Source organism: Nothoprocta perdicaria, unplaced genomic scaffold (assembly GCF_003342845.1).
Source record: "Nothoprocta perdicaria isolate Ctin4 unplaced genomic scaffold, notPer1 scaffold_3, whole genome shotgun sequence".
Classification (NCBI taxonomy): Eukaryota; Metazoa; Chordata; class Aves; order Tinamiformes; family Tinamidae; genus Nothoprocta; species Nothoprocta perdicaria.
In genome coordinates, this window is record NW_020455532.1 from 8,280,271 (window position 1) to 8,299,907 (window position 19,637).

General features: G+C 37.5%; 1 protein-coding gene across 1 annotated transcript; it reads right to left on the reverse strand.

Moving 5' to 3' along the window:
- Positions 1–841: 841 nt before the first annotated feature.
- Positions 842–19,631, reverse strand: LOC112949616 (serine/threonine-protein phosphatase 4 regulatory subunit 1-like). Its single transcript, XM_026042057.1, has 19 exons — positions 19,580–19,631; positions 14,739–14,871; positions 14,291–14,397; positions 13,460–13,602; positions 12,813–12,959; positions 11,617–11,724; positions 10,432–10,497; positions 9,760–9,918; positions 9,103–9,296; positions 8,306–8,742; positions 7,672–7,901; positions 6,523–6,615; positions 5,799–5,984; positions 5,347–5,508; positions 4,623–4,723; positions 3,546–3,666; positions 3,235–3,369; positions 2,390–2,531; positions 842–1,457 (listed from the first exon to the last, which is right to left on the reverse strand). Exons 2-19 carry the CDS (start codon positions 14,834–14,836, stop codon positions 1,303–1,305), a joined length of 2,784 nt encoding a protein of 927 aa, XP_025897842.1. The 5' UTR covers positions 14,837–14,871; positions 19,580–19,631; the 3' UTR covers positions 842–1,302.
- Positions 19,632–19,637: the final 6 nt, after the last annotated feature.

Consider the following 19,637-nt stretch of genomic DNA (forward strand, 5'->3'; position numbering starts at 1 on the left):
CATTCATTTTTGGACAGGTCCCATATAAGCTGCAGATTTTGGACACAGGGGACAGAATCCACCCAAAAGTATCAACTTTATAATTCTGAAAAATTGTTTACAAGCTAGCAGATTTTATTAGAACTCAACATAAATGGCAATTWACTTGTGTATGTGCTCATCTTAAAAATACATATATACACACACATAAAAGTATGTATATACACAAGCACACACACACACACACACATCAATAAATACTTGCCATTTGGAGCGTTACAGAATTTAGAGATCCCAAATAAAACCCCSTTACCTCTTACTTAGGAATGAAACAGCAGGTTCTCAGGAATTTGAATGCTGGACCAGTTAAAAGGTGATTTTTTCCCCCAAATCGGGCGTGCATGAAAGACACATACAAAACTTAAGCACTCTGTAAAATTCTGTAATATTCTTCTGAAGACTATCACATATTCCAGGAACTCTGAAATCCTTATTTGAAGTGCACTGAACTAGGGTAGAAAGAGTAATTTTCAGTTTGGGAAACAAACAGTCTATATACAACTATAAGCTCTTGCAGTAACAAAAACCGTGTTAACAACTGTAAGACTATGGTTAGAAGTAACAAAGTAATATAAAAGTCACAATATACAAAGAATGTTGAGCTCTCTGTGCTTTAAAAAATATCACATTAAGTAAAAATGAGCCATGCCTTAATTTCAAAAAATTAACCACTGTATAAAATGAAATGATTTTTGAGCTTTTGCACTGATATGGGAATAAGTTCTTCATCTTTTTTGTTAAAATTTAAGAGCTATTCACATATATACACTTTTTTCAGTTCAAATAAAATGCAATACTTTAAACAACACAGAAGCTGCCACAGAAATGAAGGAACATCCTTATTTAAAACTGTTATTAAGGTTTTCAGACTAAGAAACCATTCCAAGCTTATGGCAGACTGCTCTACTACGGGAACTGCTTGTATTTTTTTTAATTACAAAATATGAACTCTTGATTACACTGAAACACTGAATACGTATAAGAATTTATATACAACAGACCTGTGGGCTGACATCAGTTATTACCCACATTTACAAGGACAAAAAAAAACACCCAAAAGCAAAGGGGAGAACACTGCTAATGCATGTCATGCCCAGCTGTAGGTAAGAAGTGGTCATCAAAAGAGGACACTGCATTTTTGAACAGGCTGTTTCCAGCTCAAGTAAATGACAAAAGGTTCTTTTCTTATTTGTCCATGTTATTCATACTAAGTGTGAACATGAGGCAAATAACCATTTTGATGTTCATGGTCCTTAGAACGTGTTAGTTTTGTTTTTCAATTGAAGTATTGTCCATATTATTCTGCTTCAGTTTTATAGTGGCAAAGAAAGACACGTCTTGGTCTCTGTCAGACTGCAAAGCCAGAATCGTCTCTTCTGCCGCTTCTAGATGAGGATTGCCAACACTTTTAAAATAAGCTAGAGTAAGGGGAGAAAAGACAACTGTAATCAAAACCAAAAGAATTGGTRAAACTTTTGCTTAAACTATAGACTAAATAACGTGCAGGAATACAGAAGCTGCCCAAATCATCTGGGGGTAGCAYGGGCAATTCAGAGAGTCCTCAGAGAAACTAGAGGGAGCTATGGAAGCTGACAGAAATAAAACACGCTGCTTGCTCAATTACTTTTACTTAGACCCCATTCCCAGTCTTACTGGATGTTGCTGGAAGATATTATTTCTGCTGAGCCCTACATGAAAACATAGTAGGAAAGAAATTTTCATTCATCTCCCTTTGTATACCAAATGATCACCTGGGTTTAATTTTTTTTTTCTTTTAAAGAAGCTATGATACAGTAAGTTGTACCAGCGTGCAAAGTTACATTCTTTACTAGTAAAGAATTAGAACAATATAACATAAAACATTTCAGAAAAGGGTAAAACATGAATTATCACACAGAAAACTACTGCACTAGTCAAGAAGTTCAGAATCTATCAAAGGAATCTAACAATTTTTAAGCTTAAGAAAAATATATTTGCAAATACATTTTGCACCACAAAAACAAATAGTCTCATTTTAAACAAGTATGCCTCTGCCCTCTAGTGGATAAAGTATTACATTTGTCAAATTAATTGAGCTTCAGCGCCTTTAGTGACATGATGAACAATATTCCAAGAAAGAAACGTCACTGCAGATTTCCTAACTGAAAAAATATTTCATTTTATGCATTCCTAAATCTAGATTTAAATGCAGCAATCCACATTGTGGGGTATAGTTTGTTTTCAGTACAAATGAAGCCAGCAATCATATMATTTATAATTTGACTTAGCCAATTTGTAGAGAACTGCATCGACAGAGTAAGGACCGAATTCACGAGATATTTATTCTTTCAAGGGAAATTAACAACCASACCTTTCTCCAACAGTGTCTGCCTGAGAGCCTTGGCGAGCAGAACCCTTACGTTTGGCACAGGATCTGAAGCAAGACTTAAAAGACTGGGGAGTAAGTGTTCAACAAATTGGTCGGCAGGCATGCATTCTTCTTGTACCACTGCCTGCAGGATAAATACAGAACGTGAGAAAGCAAGATTTATGTTACAAAGACACTGTTTGCCATTCTTTTTTGCCACTCTTAATTTGGTCCATCTGTGAAAAAGTCAGTGTTTCGTTATGAAAAGAATACTATATGCTGGCAAAATAAGCACARTCTTTATCAAGTTGAAATATTCTGTGTCTTACCATTCTAAAATGCATATGAACATGACCCAGCAAGGACAGACAACTATTCTTTAAACTGTGTTCTAGGAAACTGCTCACTTTCCTGTCACCATCCCTCTGCTTTCCACCATTCAACTCTCATCCCCTTGCTCCCCATCTTTACTAGAATCCGCCTTTTGGTTTGRAGTTAAGTAGTAACCAGTGTCATGTGACCACTATTAGTAGTTCGAAGTGATCTTCCAAACCCTCATCCTGTCATGTCAAAGTAGGTATTACAAAATTCATTTCAACTTGGGACTCAATTCTTGACTGTGCTGCTAGGATGCCAGGAAGGACAAGAACCTGGCCCCAAAGCAGAAGTCAAAACTTCCAGCTTGCATAGCCACACACAACTGTTGAGAGGAGATCAACTCTACTATCTTTTATCAACCCAAGAACAAYGAAACAGCTTCTTTGTCTTCAACACTCAGTTCTGTCTACATTGCTGAAAAGCTTTACCCTGGCTCCAAAATAAACATATATAAAAGAGAGCATTCCAACCTGACAAATAAAGGCAAAAGCTTGTCTTCCAACCCACTTGGAGCAGTGACGGAACCGCACTACAAGCTCATTAATGAAATTTAATCCCAGTGCATTTGCATTGTTTGCATAGAACTTCTGTAGTATTGCCACAACCTGTGGGGCAAAGGGAAGGAAATCAGAGGTAAAATATAATTGTAGCACAAGAAAGATCTAAAAATTCACAAAGGCTAGTAAAATTTCTGACTAGAGACAGACATTAGCTTAGGCTAAAAAGATGCCTTACAAGAAGCAAACTCCTGTTTCTACCGCAACCAAACTAGATTCCCTACCAGTTTGAAGGAAATCCACCGAACTTCGGACACTTTATCAGAGCACAGAGTTAGTGCAATGTGTCTTAAGTAGTCATAGACATCATTGGGATTGTAGAGTTCTAAAATCAGGATCAGCTGCCTGAAACAGAAAAAGGGATCAGCTTTGGGAAGTGCAACACTAACCGTCTCCAATTACACCACCCTGCAAGATGCAGGGAAGATTTATTTGGAGTTTTTAGGACTATCATGGTTATTGCACAGCACTCAGGCCATTTGTTCTAGTGACTTTCTAAGGTGCACACACGTGGAGACACATTTTAATCCATCAGGTAGCATAAGCTAAAAGACATCAAAATTATAAACCAAAGTACAATGAGAAATTTCTCTGCAACTTCAAGCCAATACTCCAAACATTCTTGTAACATAAAGAAGATAAAAAAATATTCTGTAGTGAAGAGATGYACACTTCAGAAAACGATTTAGACATCGGAAAGTGCAGCAGGTTACTGGCAGCCACACACAAACCAACCCCATGACGTTACACCCAGMTTTCCACTAGATGTCAGGAAACTTCCGTACAAAACTGCTCTAACTCAGCTACCTTTAGTCTGTTGTACCAGGTAACAAGGAGATTAAACCTTCGATAATCCAAACAAAGTACAGAGATAACCGTGAAAGTCAGATTCTAGCTGCAAAGTAGGTCACCAAAAACACACTGCCATGCACACACACAAAAAACCCACACCACGCACAGAAACAAGTGGCTTTTCTGCTATGTAGTCTATATAATTTCACTCATTAGACAAATGACTGCATGCATAAGTTTTATTGATTTCACAAGATGGCCAYAAATAATGAATGATGCTTTAGATTTTATTTATCAGAAAGCATCTACTATATCTTAGGATTTTTGAAGTTAAGTTGTATAGATAATGTGACAACTTGCAAGAAAAGCACTCAGCTGGCCTTAAGTTCAGCTCCTCATCAAGACTGGCTGTCATGTCTGGACTCAAAGCTACAGTGCGCTAAGTTCAGGACACAATTAGCTATTGCCAAGTTAGTAACTCAAAGTGAAAAATTCACAAGCTCACTTACTCTGCCAGCTCATAACGAAACCGCCAGTTCCTGCTGTTATCAGTCACCACRAACTCTTGAAGCTGGTAAAGATATTCTCGCCTCTTGTCTGCATGAAGAAGCTGAAGGAAAACCATTAGTAGCACACAACTGATAAAATTCAAAACTCAATTCTCCAGCGTATTCTTCTATTCACACCAATTTGCAATTTCCTACCTGAAGGCAAGTGATCATTTGCAAGTTACTAACAATGGTGCACACCAGAGTGTACACAAAGACTGATACCTGAAAAAGGATTTGYGTGAGCACTTCTGCAAGCATATTTGCAGAGGCCCCTTCTTTGAGCATAAGACCAAGCACTGAAAATTAAAAAGATCTGTTTTTGTTTGGCAGCAGTTCAAGGATGTGTCCTCTCTTCTCCTTTCCCCCCCCAAAATACCCCTGGCCAACTTGCTAGCTTGACTGCACAAAGCACTATTTCTTCCATTACACTAGGAAACATTTACAAAGGGTTTTTACTTTTTATGTTTTAATGAGATAACAGGCAGCATAGAAGTGCTGGCTCATATTCCATTACCYTAAAAAGGCTGTATGCATAGAGAGTAACCACATCTCTCAAAACAGAGCATTTGTAACGGGATATTSATACTTACACATTTTAGCTTAAATAAATAAATAAAAATATCCAGATGTTTTCTCCTGATTTTAGTTTGTAATTTTGAAAATGTAAACTACATTTTCCTACCTTTAGRAAGTCATAGAGATGTTTGAGGACTCCAATGCGCACTTCATCCAGATCCTTCAAGAACCCATTGAAAATGGGCACCAGATCAGCAGCTGTTAGCTGGTCACCCAGGATAACTGCCAGTTCGTGTATGGAGAAGGCTAGTGTGCGACGAACCTTCCACTGCAAATGGGTTAAGAGGGCAATAAAATTAGGCAAAATAAAGGAGCTTCTGAACTACACCTACATGAGGGATTGAAGGATCACAAGAAACTGGACTTTATTTAATAGCAGCAGAAAACATTTATCATATCTACAAATTTTAGGCCTTGAATTCTAGTTTTAAGTGTACATTTTATCCCTTATTAGAAACTAGCAAGTACTTACCATTATTTATCACTACAGTGCACCTGCCAAACAAACAAGCCATTCAAAAATGCAATTTATCATTTGAGGAAAAAAAGTTATCTTACCTGCACATCTGAGGCTAAAGTCTCATACGTGTCTTTCAGACAGTGCCAGTTCTGCCTGCCCAGCGTTAGGGCCACCCCAGGCAGACTATACGCACAGTGCTTGGCTATTTCAGTATCAACAGTCTGGGCTCGAGCAGGGTCAGTCATTGACAGGTACTGGTCTAATAAAGGTTGAGGTATAATATCCTGTAGAGAGGGGCAGCAGATCAACAACATATTTTTCTTCCCTTGGGTTAATTTAGGATCAGAAAAGAAAGACATCTGTTGTGCTAGAATAATCTCTTGCTGCCAACCACCTGCCAGCTAAATAGAAAGCAGTATCCAGCAACCACGTTTTATGGGTTAGCTTTACAAACTACTGTGCATGCCTTCTTTAGTGATTTGTCCTCCCATTAGAATAGAGCAGTCAACAAAAGCAATAAATATTATTAACACATCAAAGATCCATGTTTGTTGAAGAGGGACAACACTGATAAAACAGCACAGTCAGCTCCCACCTCTGTTGCACAGATTGCCTGGGCTTCAGTGTCTAAAACAAAGGCAGCAAGTAGGCTCACTTACTAAAAACAGATTTTTTCCTAGCTTTTGCACTTAAAAACAGGGTTCTCTCCACCCACAGCATCGCTTCAAACCATACAATGGATCAGCTATAAAAGCTATTACTGTACTAAACATAAGTGGAACCCAGTACCCCACTAAAAGGGTTATGTGTGGCTTTAATCACCTGTAATTTGGACTTGTCATCTTCAAACGGTGGATTGTTTTCTTGCTCTTTCTTTAAGAAAACACTAGATTCTCTGTGCTGTTCCTCCGAGTTCTGTAACAGGATTTCATTAACAGCAAACGAAACGAATTAGACCTATCACTGTTCAGGATATTTCAAAGCATCACATTACAAAACAAAGCAATTCAGACACAGAATAGTCAAAAGTTTGTCCAATGTCTTTTGCAAGTATAAAAAGATAAAAGAGCTCCATCCTAAGACAAATGCAATATGACCATATTGGCAAAAAGGCTAATGGTAGTGGCATTATATTTAAATAAGCAATCTAAATTAATATAGGAAACCCACGTCCATTCAGATTTTGGATGGTTACTTTCATTACCAAGAGTTTTTATTCCTAGCATTAGTTTAATTCTCTAAGCAAGGCATTTGAGTAGTTGTTCCAGAGCACTCAGTACCATAGCAGAAGCTTTATTTATCATGGAACACATTGCTGGAAACTCCAAGATTATCATATCTTGGAGACTCCCAAATTATTCATATTTGAATATTAACAAATAAAGCCTTTAGAGAAAAATAAGATTTTAAAGATGAAAACCATATGTGGTTGAAAAGGTCACTCAACATTACACATTCTTGTTTATAGAGCTTTTATTTTACATATAGGTCTCTAGTTTTTAGACAAGGAAGAGTTTTCTTGAGGATTCCCTATTAGCTCCAGCAGCATTAAATACTCTGCAAACATTTCTTTTAAATTCTATCCGTACTTTATAATCACAAAATAGTAAMAAGGAAGTGGGTAGGCGTCACCACCTGATTCAACCTCTTTTCTGGAGATAAGAGACCAATTTTAGATTTTTTACAGGAAGAGGCAAGAAATTGCTTTTTCTTTTATTATTCTCTCATCTGAAAACCCTACAGGGATATTCAACAACTTTATTTCTTAAATTATCTCTGCACAAAGAGAAATAATCTCCCTCAATAACTCTGATTTTTTTTCTAAACTAGTAGCATACGACAGTTATGACATAGTAAAGCTCAAAGGCTTTAGACCAGAAGGGTGTCCATCATGTCAAGAAGTACATGAACAGATACAGTATTTTAGTTGGTAAGAATTCACCTTAGTCACAGAGCACAACATGTACTTACTGTGCTTTTCAGTACCCCAGTGGCAGACTGCTCACTGATATCATCTGGGGATGCACTGGACAAAGGAGTGTCTTCTACGTGGCTGCAAGTAGCATCTGAAATAGCTGCTTCATCTGAAATAGCTGTTTCATTCTGAAGCTGGTCCCTGCTATCTATTTTTTTGGTCTCACAATCACTGATGGAATCAAACTGAGCAGCTCTGAGAGCAGCAGACAACACTTGGACCTGAGCTGTATAAAACAAGAGGAGACTACTTAAGTTTCCTTCCAACGCTTAAAAACATTAAGCTTATGATTACTGAGGGTGAAAGCGTGGGTCCCGAAAATTAACAGTATTTAAATTACCACATTCAAAAAAAACATAGATGCTTTCAGCAACTTCCAGAAAGTCATCAAAAACTGGTTTCCCATTTGCAGTTGGATCCAATCCTATTTCTTAGGCTAGCAGAGATTTGGTACACTTGCTGTAGAGATGGTTAAGGTCTCGGGAGAGTAAGTTTCTATGCTGAGCCTTTAGTCAAGGTGGTCTCACCACCTTATGAATACCAGGACAATTAAAAGAGTCAAGGGTTTTGTAAAGGTTGTACAAAAAAAATGCTTGGAGGGCATATAGTTTTACCATTACAGAGTCTCACCTTGAACATCTGGATCATCCATGTGCTCCTGTAAGCTTTCTAAAACTTTTTTTATTTCACTACTGGCAACACAGTTATTACACTGCACAGAGCAGCTGTCTTTGTGCTTCTCAGACTTGAACTGAAGCAACTCCAAATCCTGGCTTATATCAGGCAGAGGAGGGCGCCAGTACAAGAAAGTGTTGAAGATGTCCTCAGCAGACTGGAGCCTTGAGTTCATTCCTGGAAAGCTGCTGTCCTTAGCGACCTCCATGACACCAGCGGCAGCACTGTCACCCTGAGACAGTCTAGTCAGGTTTTCTCCAGCATTAGGACCRCAATCTGAACTTGCTTCCCACGTGTCTTTGTTTAGATTCTTGAGAGAGCGCCCTGTATTAACTTCAGCTGAAGTCTCCTCAGTCAATAACTCTTGTTTGATTTCCATTGGTTGTTCTGAACTGGTAACAGACACACACAGTTATCAATAAGATTTAAAGCAATCTAGATCAGTACTTTTCAGTGAAATACTTCTCAATACAGTCACAATTACAGCAGCTTATTTCCTATAATGGATGCTCACATCTAGCATTATGTTTTACTCCACTACTACTCCTTTTGCCCTCCTCCTGCGAGGGCATTAAACAAGTCCATGACACTCCAGTAACATGGCTACCGTCAAAAAGGCATATGTGGAATCTCACTCTTTAAATCTTTCTTGGAATTGTGCAACTTTAAGGTTTCTAGTCCTGAGCAGCAACTAGAATAATCATCATCTTTCTTTTCCCTTCCTCTAATTTCCTACCTTTCCTGTGATTTACCTGGAAGATGCCATGTTTGTACTAGAGGACATGAAGTTTATATTGGTGCTTGCTTGACAGGAATTGGAAGCCACATCTTGTGGTGAGGGTCGGATACTCAGTGTGCCATCTTCTCGGATGTAAAGACCAGCACTTGAAGGGTTTGCAAAGGTAGAAATGAAGGGGCCAAGGGACTGAAAAGCAGCCTGACGAACCTGGAAAAAGAYAGAACATTCAGGATTCGTGCAACTACCACGGAGTTAAAACTGAAAAATAAACTTTGGTTCAAAAATAATTTTCATTGGAAAAGCTTCATTTAACGCTCAAGAAAGGATGTCAGGCCATTAAGTGTGTAACTACAAACACAGTAAAGAACAAGCTAAAAGACTTGGAGGAGACCACTTCAAACAGTATCTTTGACAACYGCAAGCTTTTCTGCAGGGTTTTTAAGGTTTAAACTTTTAGAAATGTCACGCTCAGATAGGAATTTAACAACACTTTACATCGCAGTAACAGAAGATGGGGGGAAAAGAAGTGAGATAATTGATCTTAAGTGTTTTGTCTAAGCAAGCCCAGCTTAGAGAACATTAGAGAACAGAAAAGCACACTTTTGACTTGTTCATTATTTGTGTATGACTTGTCTAGGAAGATGCATCGGTTATGATGTGATTTACTTACCCATCTGCAAGTGTCACTAATGAGACTGATGAAGAGTGGGGACAGTTTGCTTCTGCGAACTTCTGGGGATGTGGTGTAAGACACTGCCATAAAGCATTCAGCACAAGCTTTTCTCATCCCCCAAACACTATCYGAACAAAGTTCAAAGAACTTTGGAATCTGAAAGAAAAAAAAAAATTGAGAGGTACTGTGGCAACTTTACATCAAGGCATCTGTCTGAAACCTGAAGATAAGGAGAGCTCAAAAGAAAAAAAAAAATATGTGAGGAATTGGAGAAATACTGACAAATTGAAGAACCTTAAAAAAAATTTATCTTCTATTTATTTCATTACTATTTTATGTATAATTATACATATTGAAAAGAATAGGAAGAATTATTAATGGCCCTTTTTGAACATGTAGTTCAAAGGAAGAGCTAGAAACTTATGAATTTACATATGGATTGTCAGCTACACTGGGATGGAAATAGAGGCAAGCATTTTTCAGGAAAAAAGCATCTATTTTCTGTTYAGTGCTGTGGTTCTGCAATCAATGCTTTCACCAAGTCCATTTCAAAAAAATAAAATACAATACACATATGTGCACTGATGGAGCAGACAACAAAACTCCCATAATTAAAACTTTTGAGCTGACAAATACAACTTTTGTAAGTAGGTTTTGATTTTTACATACCAGAAGTCTCTCTGTGGCTTCTTGTCCAACTGCATTACAAATATCACCAAAATTAGCTGCACAAATCTAGCAGAAAGATTAAAAGAAAAAGTAATGAATAATAAGATCCTGACCCTTTGAAGCACWTCAGAATTTGTTGTTGTTGTTAAAAAAGTCATCATTTATTATTTATCCCCTGTAACAACTGCACATTTGACTATTCCAGTTTCACTCGTGTAACTATACCCTGTAACATTAACTCCTTGTCCTGAACAAAGATTCATTAGATCAACCTTCCATCAGCCACATGCCTTTGAAATCAACAGCACAATGGGCGCCCGCATTGGGAAAGTCTCATCTACCACAGCAATCATTAAAGGGAATAATAAACCCACTTGAATGTTTAAATGACACTGAGCAGCAGCTGTCAGAAATGCAGCGTGATAAAATATGATACAAAGGTCAGGACTTAGGTGTACTGACAGAACTATCTTTGCTACGCCTGAGGCTGGCTTAAGCATTTTGCTGAGGCAAAGTTTAATCAAGGTTTAAGTCAGTGCCATTTACAGTACTTCATGAATGCTATAATCAAGGCAGAAAGGATATCCCTTCAGATTGGAAATACTGCCAAAACTGGAAAACAATTGCAGTAGGACTATGCTTATAAATGATTTAACCAATACCTACCAATTCTACACGCTTATTATAAGAAAGGTAGGATGCAGCTCAAATTCCAATAACCACGCCTAGCACTACAGACCAAGCTGAAGCTCTGCATAGCTACTGAGCTATCCCAAGACTAGCTGTACTAGCAATTTCATTCTCCATCATAATTTGAAGTACACAACATACTTCTGAGATTGTTCCTTACAGGAACACAAGGCTTAAAATACAATAACAAGAAAAGAGAATGTTTGAAATATCTGGTATTTCTGAACTTAATTTGAATTTGATTTTGAACATTTTTGAAATAAGGCGTAGAAATACTACTGTTTAATTACAGGATGTAAACAAATGTGACTTAAAGGTTATGCAAAACCATTCAATGGTGCAAGATCAAGCTGCCTACTACAACACCATTCACCAAGGACTGTTATTTATTTCTTTACTGATCATAGAAACTACAACTGTGTCAATGCACTAAATAAAATTACTGAAGTAGCATGCAAATTCACTCTATTTCAAGGTTGAAAACACCATGCCAACCTTTCGGACTTGGAATAGTTTCCCATCACTGCACAGTTCACAGAAACGAGGAAGCAGCATGTGTTCAACAGTGGTTCTGCTCAGCATAGAAGCCATTTTACAGATTATCTGAAATGAAAGTAATGTGTGAAAAAAAATATTTCTGCAACAAGCAACTTAAAAATGCAGTTTGATATTCCACCTAAATATTCCTTCAGAGAAAAAGAAAACATCTACCACTGCTCAAAAAGGAGTTTTTGCATTATTCATTATTTCATATACTTACTCATATGAAGCAGAACTGTAAGTTTGTATTGTATTTATTGTTCCATGCCACTGTATTTGAGCATAACATTTCTGTATATTTAACTGGATAAACAARTCCATAAATGCACTTTTATTACAAATGAATTTTCAAGCTGCTTTGCAGTGAGCTGATATTTTTGCACAAAGCTGATATTTTTGCACTGATATTTTTGCACAAAGAAAACAACAATACCTCTGCTCTAGTCAGCACACAAAACTAATATTTACAGATATAAGAACTCTTTGGTGTGCGAGTAAACGCTTTGCCTTTCAGAAGGCTGATCAGTGGCTTAAAAACAAGAACATTCTCAGTTCCTTAAAAGATCAGTCTAAACAGACAACATGATATACTAAGTTTGTCAAATAACAGCAGAGAAAAAGGAAAGCAAGAAAAACTAGTTGCATAGATTAGCTAGTGCATACAAAAGTTCTAAGAATTAACATTTCATGGTAGTTAAGGAAAGTTAGTAACGCACGTTAGCTTCCATTTGAGGAACTGTCTGTCACCAGCACAAACCATGTTTCTCTTCTTGGAAATCAGGTACATTAGACTGTTTCCTTGCAGCTCSTACTTTATGGAGTAACATAGCTCAATGACAAACAAAATTCCCAGAGCAGGCAAGGATTTTTCTTTTGCTTATAAATAGCAAAATATCACATGAAGTCATTATAAATATATACTCTAAAGAACCTTAATTAATAGCACACTATAATATGAATAGGATACAATAAATCAAAGAATGACACTCAAAACTAACGATAGGACAGATCAACAAGTAATGAGATAGGAGTTAAAAATCTGACAGAAAATTGAGTTTTCCACGTTCTTGCACAATTTATAAACTATGTAAACACATTTCCTAAAAAGCTATGGAATTTGAAGATAAAAGCTTTCTTCTAGCTTTACTCACATTCACAGCTTCCACCTTGTATTCGTCATCACTGTCAGGAGCAGAGAGGTCCAACAGAATTGGACACACCTTATTTTCAATGTCACTCTGAGCAACAAGATCTTGTTCTAGCAGGATAAGTAGTGCTTCTTGACCTGCCTTTCTAACCTATTAATTTCAATGAAAGTGAAAAAAAGAAGTCCATCACTAAAAACAAAATTAATTGATGTGAGAACTACAAAAGACATGTTCTCATCAAACACAAAGATATGAGTTTAAAAAGTAAACAGCAGAAAAAAATCAATATAAGGTATTACTAATAAAGATTACATTTTCGTGTCATTGCCACACGTCCTTTAACCCAATTCAGAAGAATAGCCAACAGCTTAAGCATAGGACAGGAGTTAAGGCATTTTTCCTATAACAGACTGTGCCAATGAGCTGCTAGGCAGATCTTTTCAGTTTCCTATTCTCTCCAAATGAGACAAGATAAAAATTAATTAGACTTCCTTAGCAAAGTGTGTTAAAATCAGCAAGTACTAAGGACAACAGAAGAGCGAAGTATTGATTAKCAAAAACATTCCTATTATTTCTTTCTCATACCTCAAGTTCATTGAGTCACAGTGAATTTTCCAAATATTCAATTCATGTAGTCTGCTGCTTCCTACCTGATTGTTAACATCTGTGAGGTATCTCACTACTATGGGCATAAGATATTCAAAAAATGCTGTTGGGAATTTTGGTCGACTTTCTTGTAGAAAAATGGCAATGGGAGGTATTTGTTCCATCAGCTCTGTACGTACAGTTGGTTCTAATAATAAAAAGAAAGTCAGAACTGAATCAGTGAATGCAGTTACAATCATATGTTCTAAAGAAATCTTAAGATGCTGTCACAACAGCAAAAAATGAAATGATTCAAAACGTAAGGAAATAACACCACTGAGATAGTTTATTCACCTTTTTTAAAAAAAACACATATACAATATCAGTGGTAAGAGACTTGGGGTCAGTGTTCTAATGAAGCAGTTAAAATGAGAGCATATGCACATGCTACAAATGAAACTAGAATTAAAAACATGTTTTTACCCCATTACATCTGGTAATTCAAGGCTTCTTATAAATCAAGGCTTACAAGAATAAAAGTTTAACACTTAAGTGCCYTCTTTTAAGTCATGAATGACTTCCAGAGTGTTAAAAGCCAGAGGTCCCTATTAAATTCAACAAAAATCACTGCATTAGGTAAGTGAATTTTCAAAGAATAAGGTAAGTGGAATACCACACTCAAGTAATTTTTACAGTAGCCTGCAGCAACCATCTGCCAGATGAAGTTCTAGTCGGAAATTAATTTCACCACGAAGGAGCTTTTCAAATAAGACACCTAAATACTAAATTAAATATTCAATAAATATTCCTTGTCTTCTCAAGATCTAAAAATCATTGCTTTCTATATATAATAGTTACATGTAAAATGAGTTACAAAAATAAAGAAAATCTCAAACCTGCATCTTCAGAGAGCCTGACCACTATCTCCATTACGGTCAGGAAATCTTCCTCATTATTACTGAAATCTCGGAAAACATCCAAGAGACCTCTAGCAATAATTTGCCTGTGGAGGAATAACATATTAAATGCCTGCTAACAACACAGAGACAAAGTGAAGACTACAAACTAAACAAATGTAAATGGGCACAGTATGGGAAGATAAGCACTTCTCTGAACATTCAGACATACTARTTACAGTGTCTGCACAACCCAACAAAAGAAAGGTGGCAGAGTTCAAAGACCATATTCAAACAACTAAGAAATAGAACTGGTGTTTTCTGAAATTTTATATAATATTTATTGAAACAGAAATAATACTAGGCAAACATTCAGGACTTTAGCACAAGAAACAGTAATACCAAAAATTCAGTCTTGCTAAATTAAGTATAATTATTATACCCTCACCTGTTAAATATATTATCACTGAAGGCATACTTTTCCAGGCGAGCCAATGGAGTTAAATTATCTTGCCCAGGAATGTCCAAAAATGCTGTTATCCTCATGCTATCGCAGTCTGGTCCATAATCTTCAAATCCAACTTGAAAAATAAGAAGAGCAACAAAAACAAAGAAAGAAAACAAAGTCAGCAAGACAAGTTACAGTAAAAAAAAATATACTTTCATAGTAAAATAATCTATTTTTAGAACTATTCTGCAAAGCAAATACCTCACCAGGAACTCCTTACAGAAACCTTAATTTGCACTTAGTGAACCCAGGAACAACACTCGCATACGCATCTGCAAATTCAATCCTTGGAGTCCATTTCAATTGCTCTAATATCCTTGATTTTTAACACRTTTTACTTCACAATTTGAGTGAACTAATCACATACACTACAAGTTAAATGGGTTCAAACTGACATAATTTGATGCTACAGGCTAAGACACAAATCTGTAAGGGGAAAAAAACAACACCACACAAAACTAACATTAACAGATGATCCAAAACTATATTGCTTTAAAGCAGCAAAATCTTAGGTATGTTTCAAAGTCAGTTTCCAAGTTATCAAGGTACGTTTTCCTTACTACAATTACTATGCATCTAAATCAGATTTGTAGCTTTGAGAAAGACCTCAACTTCACCTTCCTTTTGAACATGTTTCAAAGCCTTCTACTGCAGATCTATCAAAAACAGGCTTTCCCATGCAAACCTACTATCATGTAAACCTTTTATGTATTTGTAACTTGAATTTTCTAACAAAAATTTACCAACTATTGAAAACTGCCCAGTCTTACAAAAATCTAACCCAGTAACATTCATTTGATTATAGGTTATGGACAGAAAGGTTTCAGACATAGTGAGAAGGAAAAGAAATAGGGTAACTTTGCTGATGGGCCGAATTATTTTTATGCTCCTTTCTTAAAAAACAGAAATATAAAGACAGCCAAATAACCTGCCTGCAACAACACTAATCCTTCATATACATACTCCCATTTCAGCAGTGAATACAGGAATATAGAAAAAGCAAGAGCCCACAGAAACAGATGTGCTGAAATAGCTGTTATTCTTACTCTAAATTAACATTTTTCCCACCAAATACTCCTACAAATATCCAAACTCTGCTCATGTAAATAACACAGCCACTGTAATCACAGCATTTGTGCTGGTTCAGCTTCTTATGTCCAACAAGATGTCTCTTGCAAGCAACCATATGTCCTAAAAATAAACCATTGCATTAAATAAACCAGTTTAGGACTTAGCAAGACCTGGTATTAAATATTTAGACCAGTTAAGGAGGAATATCGCTCCTAAGAACTGAGAGTAAAATGAAAAGTCAAATATACTGCATTTTAAACTAAGACTACAAGAACATAATGTAGGTACCTTAGGTTATATCCTTTAAATGGAGATCTATCTTCAAGGAGAGGACATTGCATAATACTCCTATTAAATAAATAACTTTCTGGCTAAATATTCTCAAGCTATGCTAGTATCAATTCTCAGCTTTCTTTCTACAGAAGAAAAAAATGATTTCATCTGTAAGTTTGTATTCCAAGTATTTAAAAAACAGTTTTTGCTTTCGACCTTCCTCAAATGGGTCAGATCTTTGGAGGATCACCTTGTTTTTCAAGCTGACCAGAGTTATCCCTTACTTTATCAGGCAATGTTTATCACAACAGGCACACAAATCCTTACACTTTCCTCAACATAAAGAGAAAACAACTGGAGAACAAATTATGTATGTTTGAGGAAACACATCTTCAGCGCCAGGCACAAAGACCAAAACATTCTCAACAGAAGTGGGGACCATCTCAGAAAGAAATGGCTCATCTCAAAAAGTAGTTATCTTAACACACTTGAGGCAAAAGGCTAGACCTCGGTCTTCAAGATAGGGAGCAGCAAACTAGGGTCCCCTGAATTCACAGTGTTTCCTAGGATGGTACTGTAATTAACAGGCTTGTTAGGCAACTCTGAATTCTGTAATTCTTTCAGACTATAATCTGAAACACAAAAGGTACTTACAAAATTCAGAACACACTGCTGTACTAGAAAATAAATTACAGGAAAAAAAATCTTAAATGTATCTACTGACTTAATGTATCTAATATTCTTCCACAGCTGAACCAAACTGAGTGCTTTTCCTTCTGATGATGTCAAATACACAAAGTTGAAGTCTATCCATCTACATAACAGAAGACCCAAGCCAACCTTCACAGCTGAATTTAATAAGCCTTAGTTTGACCTAGACTCAAAAGCTGCTTAGTGCCTACAAGCAACCCCTGCGGTGCCACAGGATTTAACCAGCTAGGCAATTTGGTATCATCACCTAGGATCACTTCATCACTATCCAATTTTCTAAACCAAAACAAACAGCTCACAGTGCACAATTTCATGAATCCAAGGGCATTTTCTCTCACACTGTTTTAAGATAAACAAAAAAACACATATTTTAAAATACATTTCCTTTAATGCAATGAAAGGGATCTCTACTGCCTTACAAAAAGCGTACTTTTTAACCCATACTCAAGAAATCACATATTTTTATTAACGCTTTCTCCTAATTCAAAACACTCCTCCAGGCAACTTGTTTAGTGAAACTGACTGCAACTTAGTATGTTTTCCTCAGTGAGGATAACATTATTTTACTAATTTATTTGGTTCAGGAAGCAGAAATGCAGTTCTAGTGATGAATTTCACTGACACTTTCTCTTAGTCAAGTGCAACATCTCAGGCTAGATGAGGATTCTGAATTCTAATAAACAAGAAAAGACATCTTTTGAGGACATATTGTTAAACGCACCTTCAATTTAATGAACATAAGAAAAGCTTCTAATTTTTTTCCAATCACAAATGAGATGTCAACAGTGTTTTAAAATAGGTGCTTCTTTGTGCACATGCTCACCCTGAAACGGAGTCATTCTTGCACACAAATTTTAGGTGAGACAAAAAGAATGTTACTCAAACCTTCAAATTCAAACTCAGCAATAAATGCTTTGTCTGAAGATTTTTAACTTCATCCACAAAGATACAAACTTTTAATGAACTCATCAGACAAATTCTATACAGGTGGCCTCAACAGAATAGCCCAGATTGAGCACTTAACAGAGAATGGCCAAGGGCTGAACACTAAATGGAGAACAAAGTCACCTCTTAACTTCTAGTGATCGCTCCCAATTCAAGGCCAAGGCACACAACCGAGGGCTATAGAAAAGCATGCATTTAATGCTGCTGCTTGATCTTAAATCAGCAAACAAAGCTCAAACGACTGATATCTTTTAACTTCTTTATTGAAGGGAGGGGGAAGATAGAAAAGCGGAGAGGGAACAATTCAGCTCAAATAGCTAAGTATTGGTTACCAGTATGAAGGCTTTTAAAAGATGAAATTAGGGAACAGAGGAACACAAAGATTTTCAGCACCGAAGCAAGGTGCTGCAAGAAGGACTATCGCAACTTTTCTACTACTAAAGGAACTCAGAAGTGAGACAGATGCATTGACCTCTGCAGAAACATCTCTGAATAGGCACATTTAAAGGTATAAGCAAGCTTCCTCCTCATTTAAAACCTCTATTCCAAACACGCACATTTTTTGGTATTGAAAGTGTTCACAAGAACTTGTTTCATTTACTGCWGTAAGCCATAACCTTGAAGTATCTCTCTTTTAAGCAACTTCCTATGCAGTGTTTTCAAACCCATGCCTGCTAAAAACATTTCTTTCAAGTATTACCCTCCATGTTCTTCCTATGGCAACTTCCTTAGACTTCAGATTTTCTAACAGGTAACTACGTTTAGGAAGAAAAAAAAATTAATTTTAAATCCATTAAATCCATGGTCCATGTCCACTTAAGAAATGAACTGTTACAACCATATCTATCTACACAGGGCATCTCCCTGTTAAAAATATCTTGCAATGCACATAAACACAAACACAAGAGCAGCCAAAATCTACCACAAATCTTGCATACGATTAATCTCGACGTTTACACAACATTTTTATCTCAATATGAGAGAAATCCAAGCTATTTTCCAAGGTTAACCAAAATGCAAAAGACAAAAGCCCTTCTGCTACCTGGCAGCAAAACGCAGAAGCCTCGAGGACAGAAAGCAACAATTAGCAGCAATTAGGAGAATTCCAAGGAAGGATTTTCCTGCGGGTGCAGGAGGATGTCCCTGCATGTCACAGTCCTGCTCCTCAACACTGCCTCCTTCCTACATTTGCTTCCTTGCGATAAATTACGGGGAGGAAAAACATCCTTCCGCGACACCTTTTCACGCGCTATTCAACAACAACGTCGCAGCGCGAACAAATCGGCAAGAATCACAGGAAAAAGACGCCGAAAAGAGCCAAAAGGCTCCAAAAAGAGCTCTTTTGGGCTCGGCCAGAAGCGAGGGGCAGAGAGCCCGTGAAACCGGGGCACGTTGGAGCAGCTGGCGGGGCGGCCCCTGCCCGGTACGAGGCGCCGCGCTCGGGGGCTGGAGCCCGGCAAGGCTTCTCGCTGCCGAGGATTAGGGCGCACGCGGCTTGAGGAGCCTCCAGGGCGCTSAGGAGCCTCATCCGCTAATTCCCGAGGGCGCCTCCGCCAGCCAAGGGGCACCACAGAGCGGGCCGGGGCTCCTCGCGGCCCCTTGCCCCGCGCTCGCGGAGCGGGGCCGCGGCACGCTCGCGGAGCAACGAGGAACAAAGTCAAAACGCGCGGACGGGGCAGGGCCCGCGGGAAAGGAGCCGGGGGTGGGGGGGCAGGAGGGACCTAAGGAAGAGACAGGGGGAGGAAAAAAAAAAAAAAAAAAAAAAAAAGACAGTTACTCACAATCATCTAAGTCATCCTGCAAATCCACAAAATACAAAGGGATCCCTACAAACAGAAA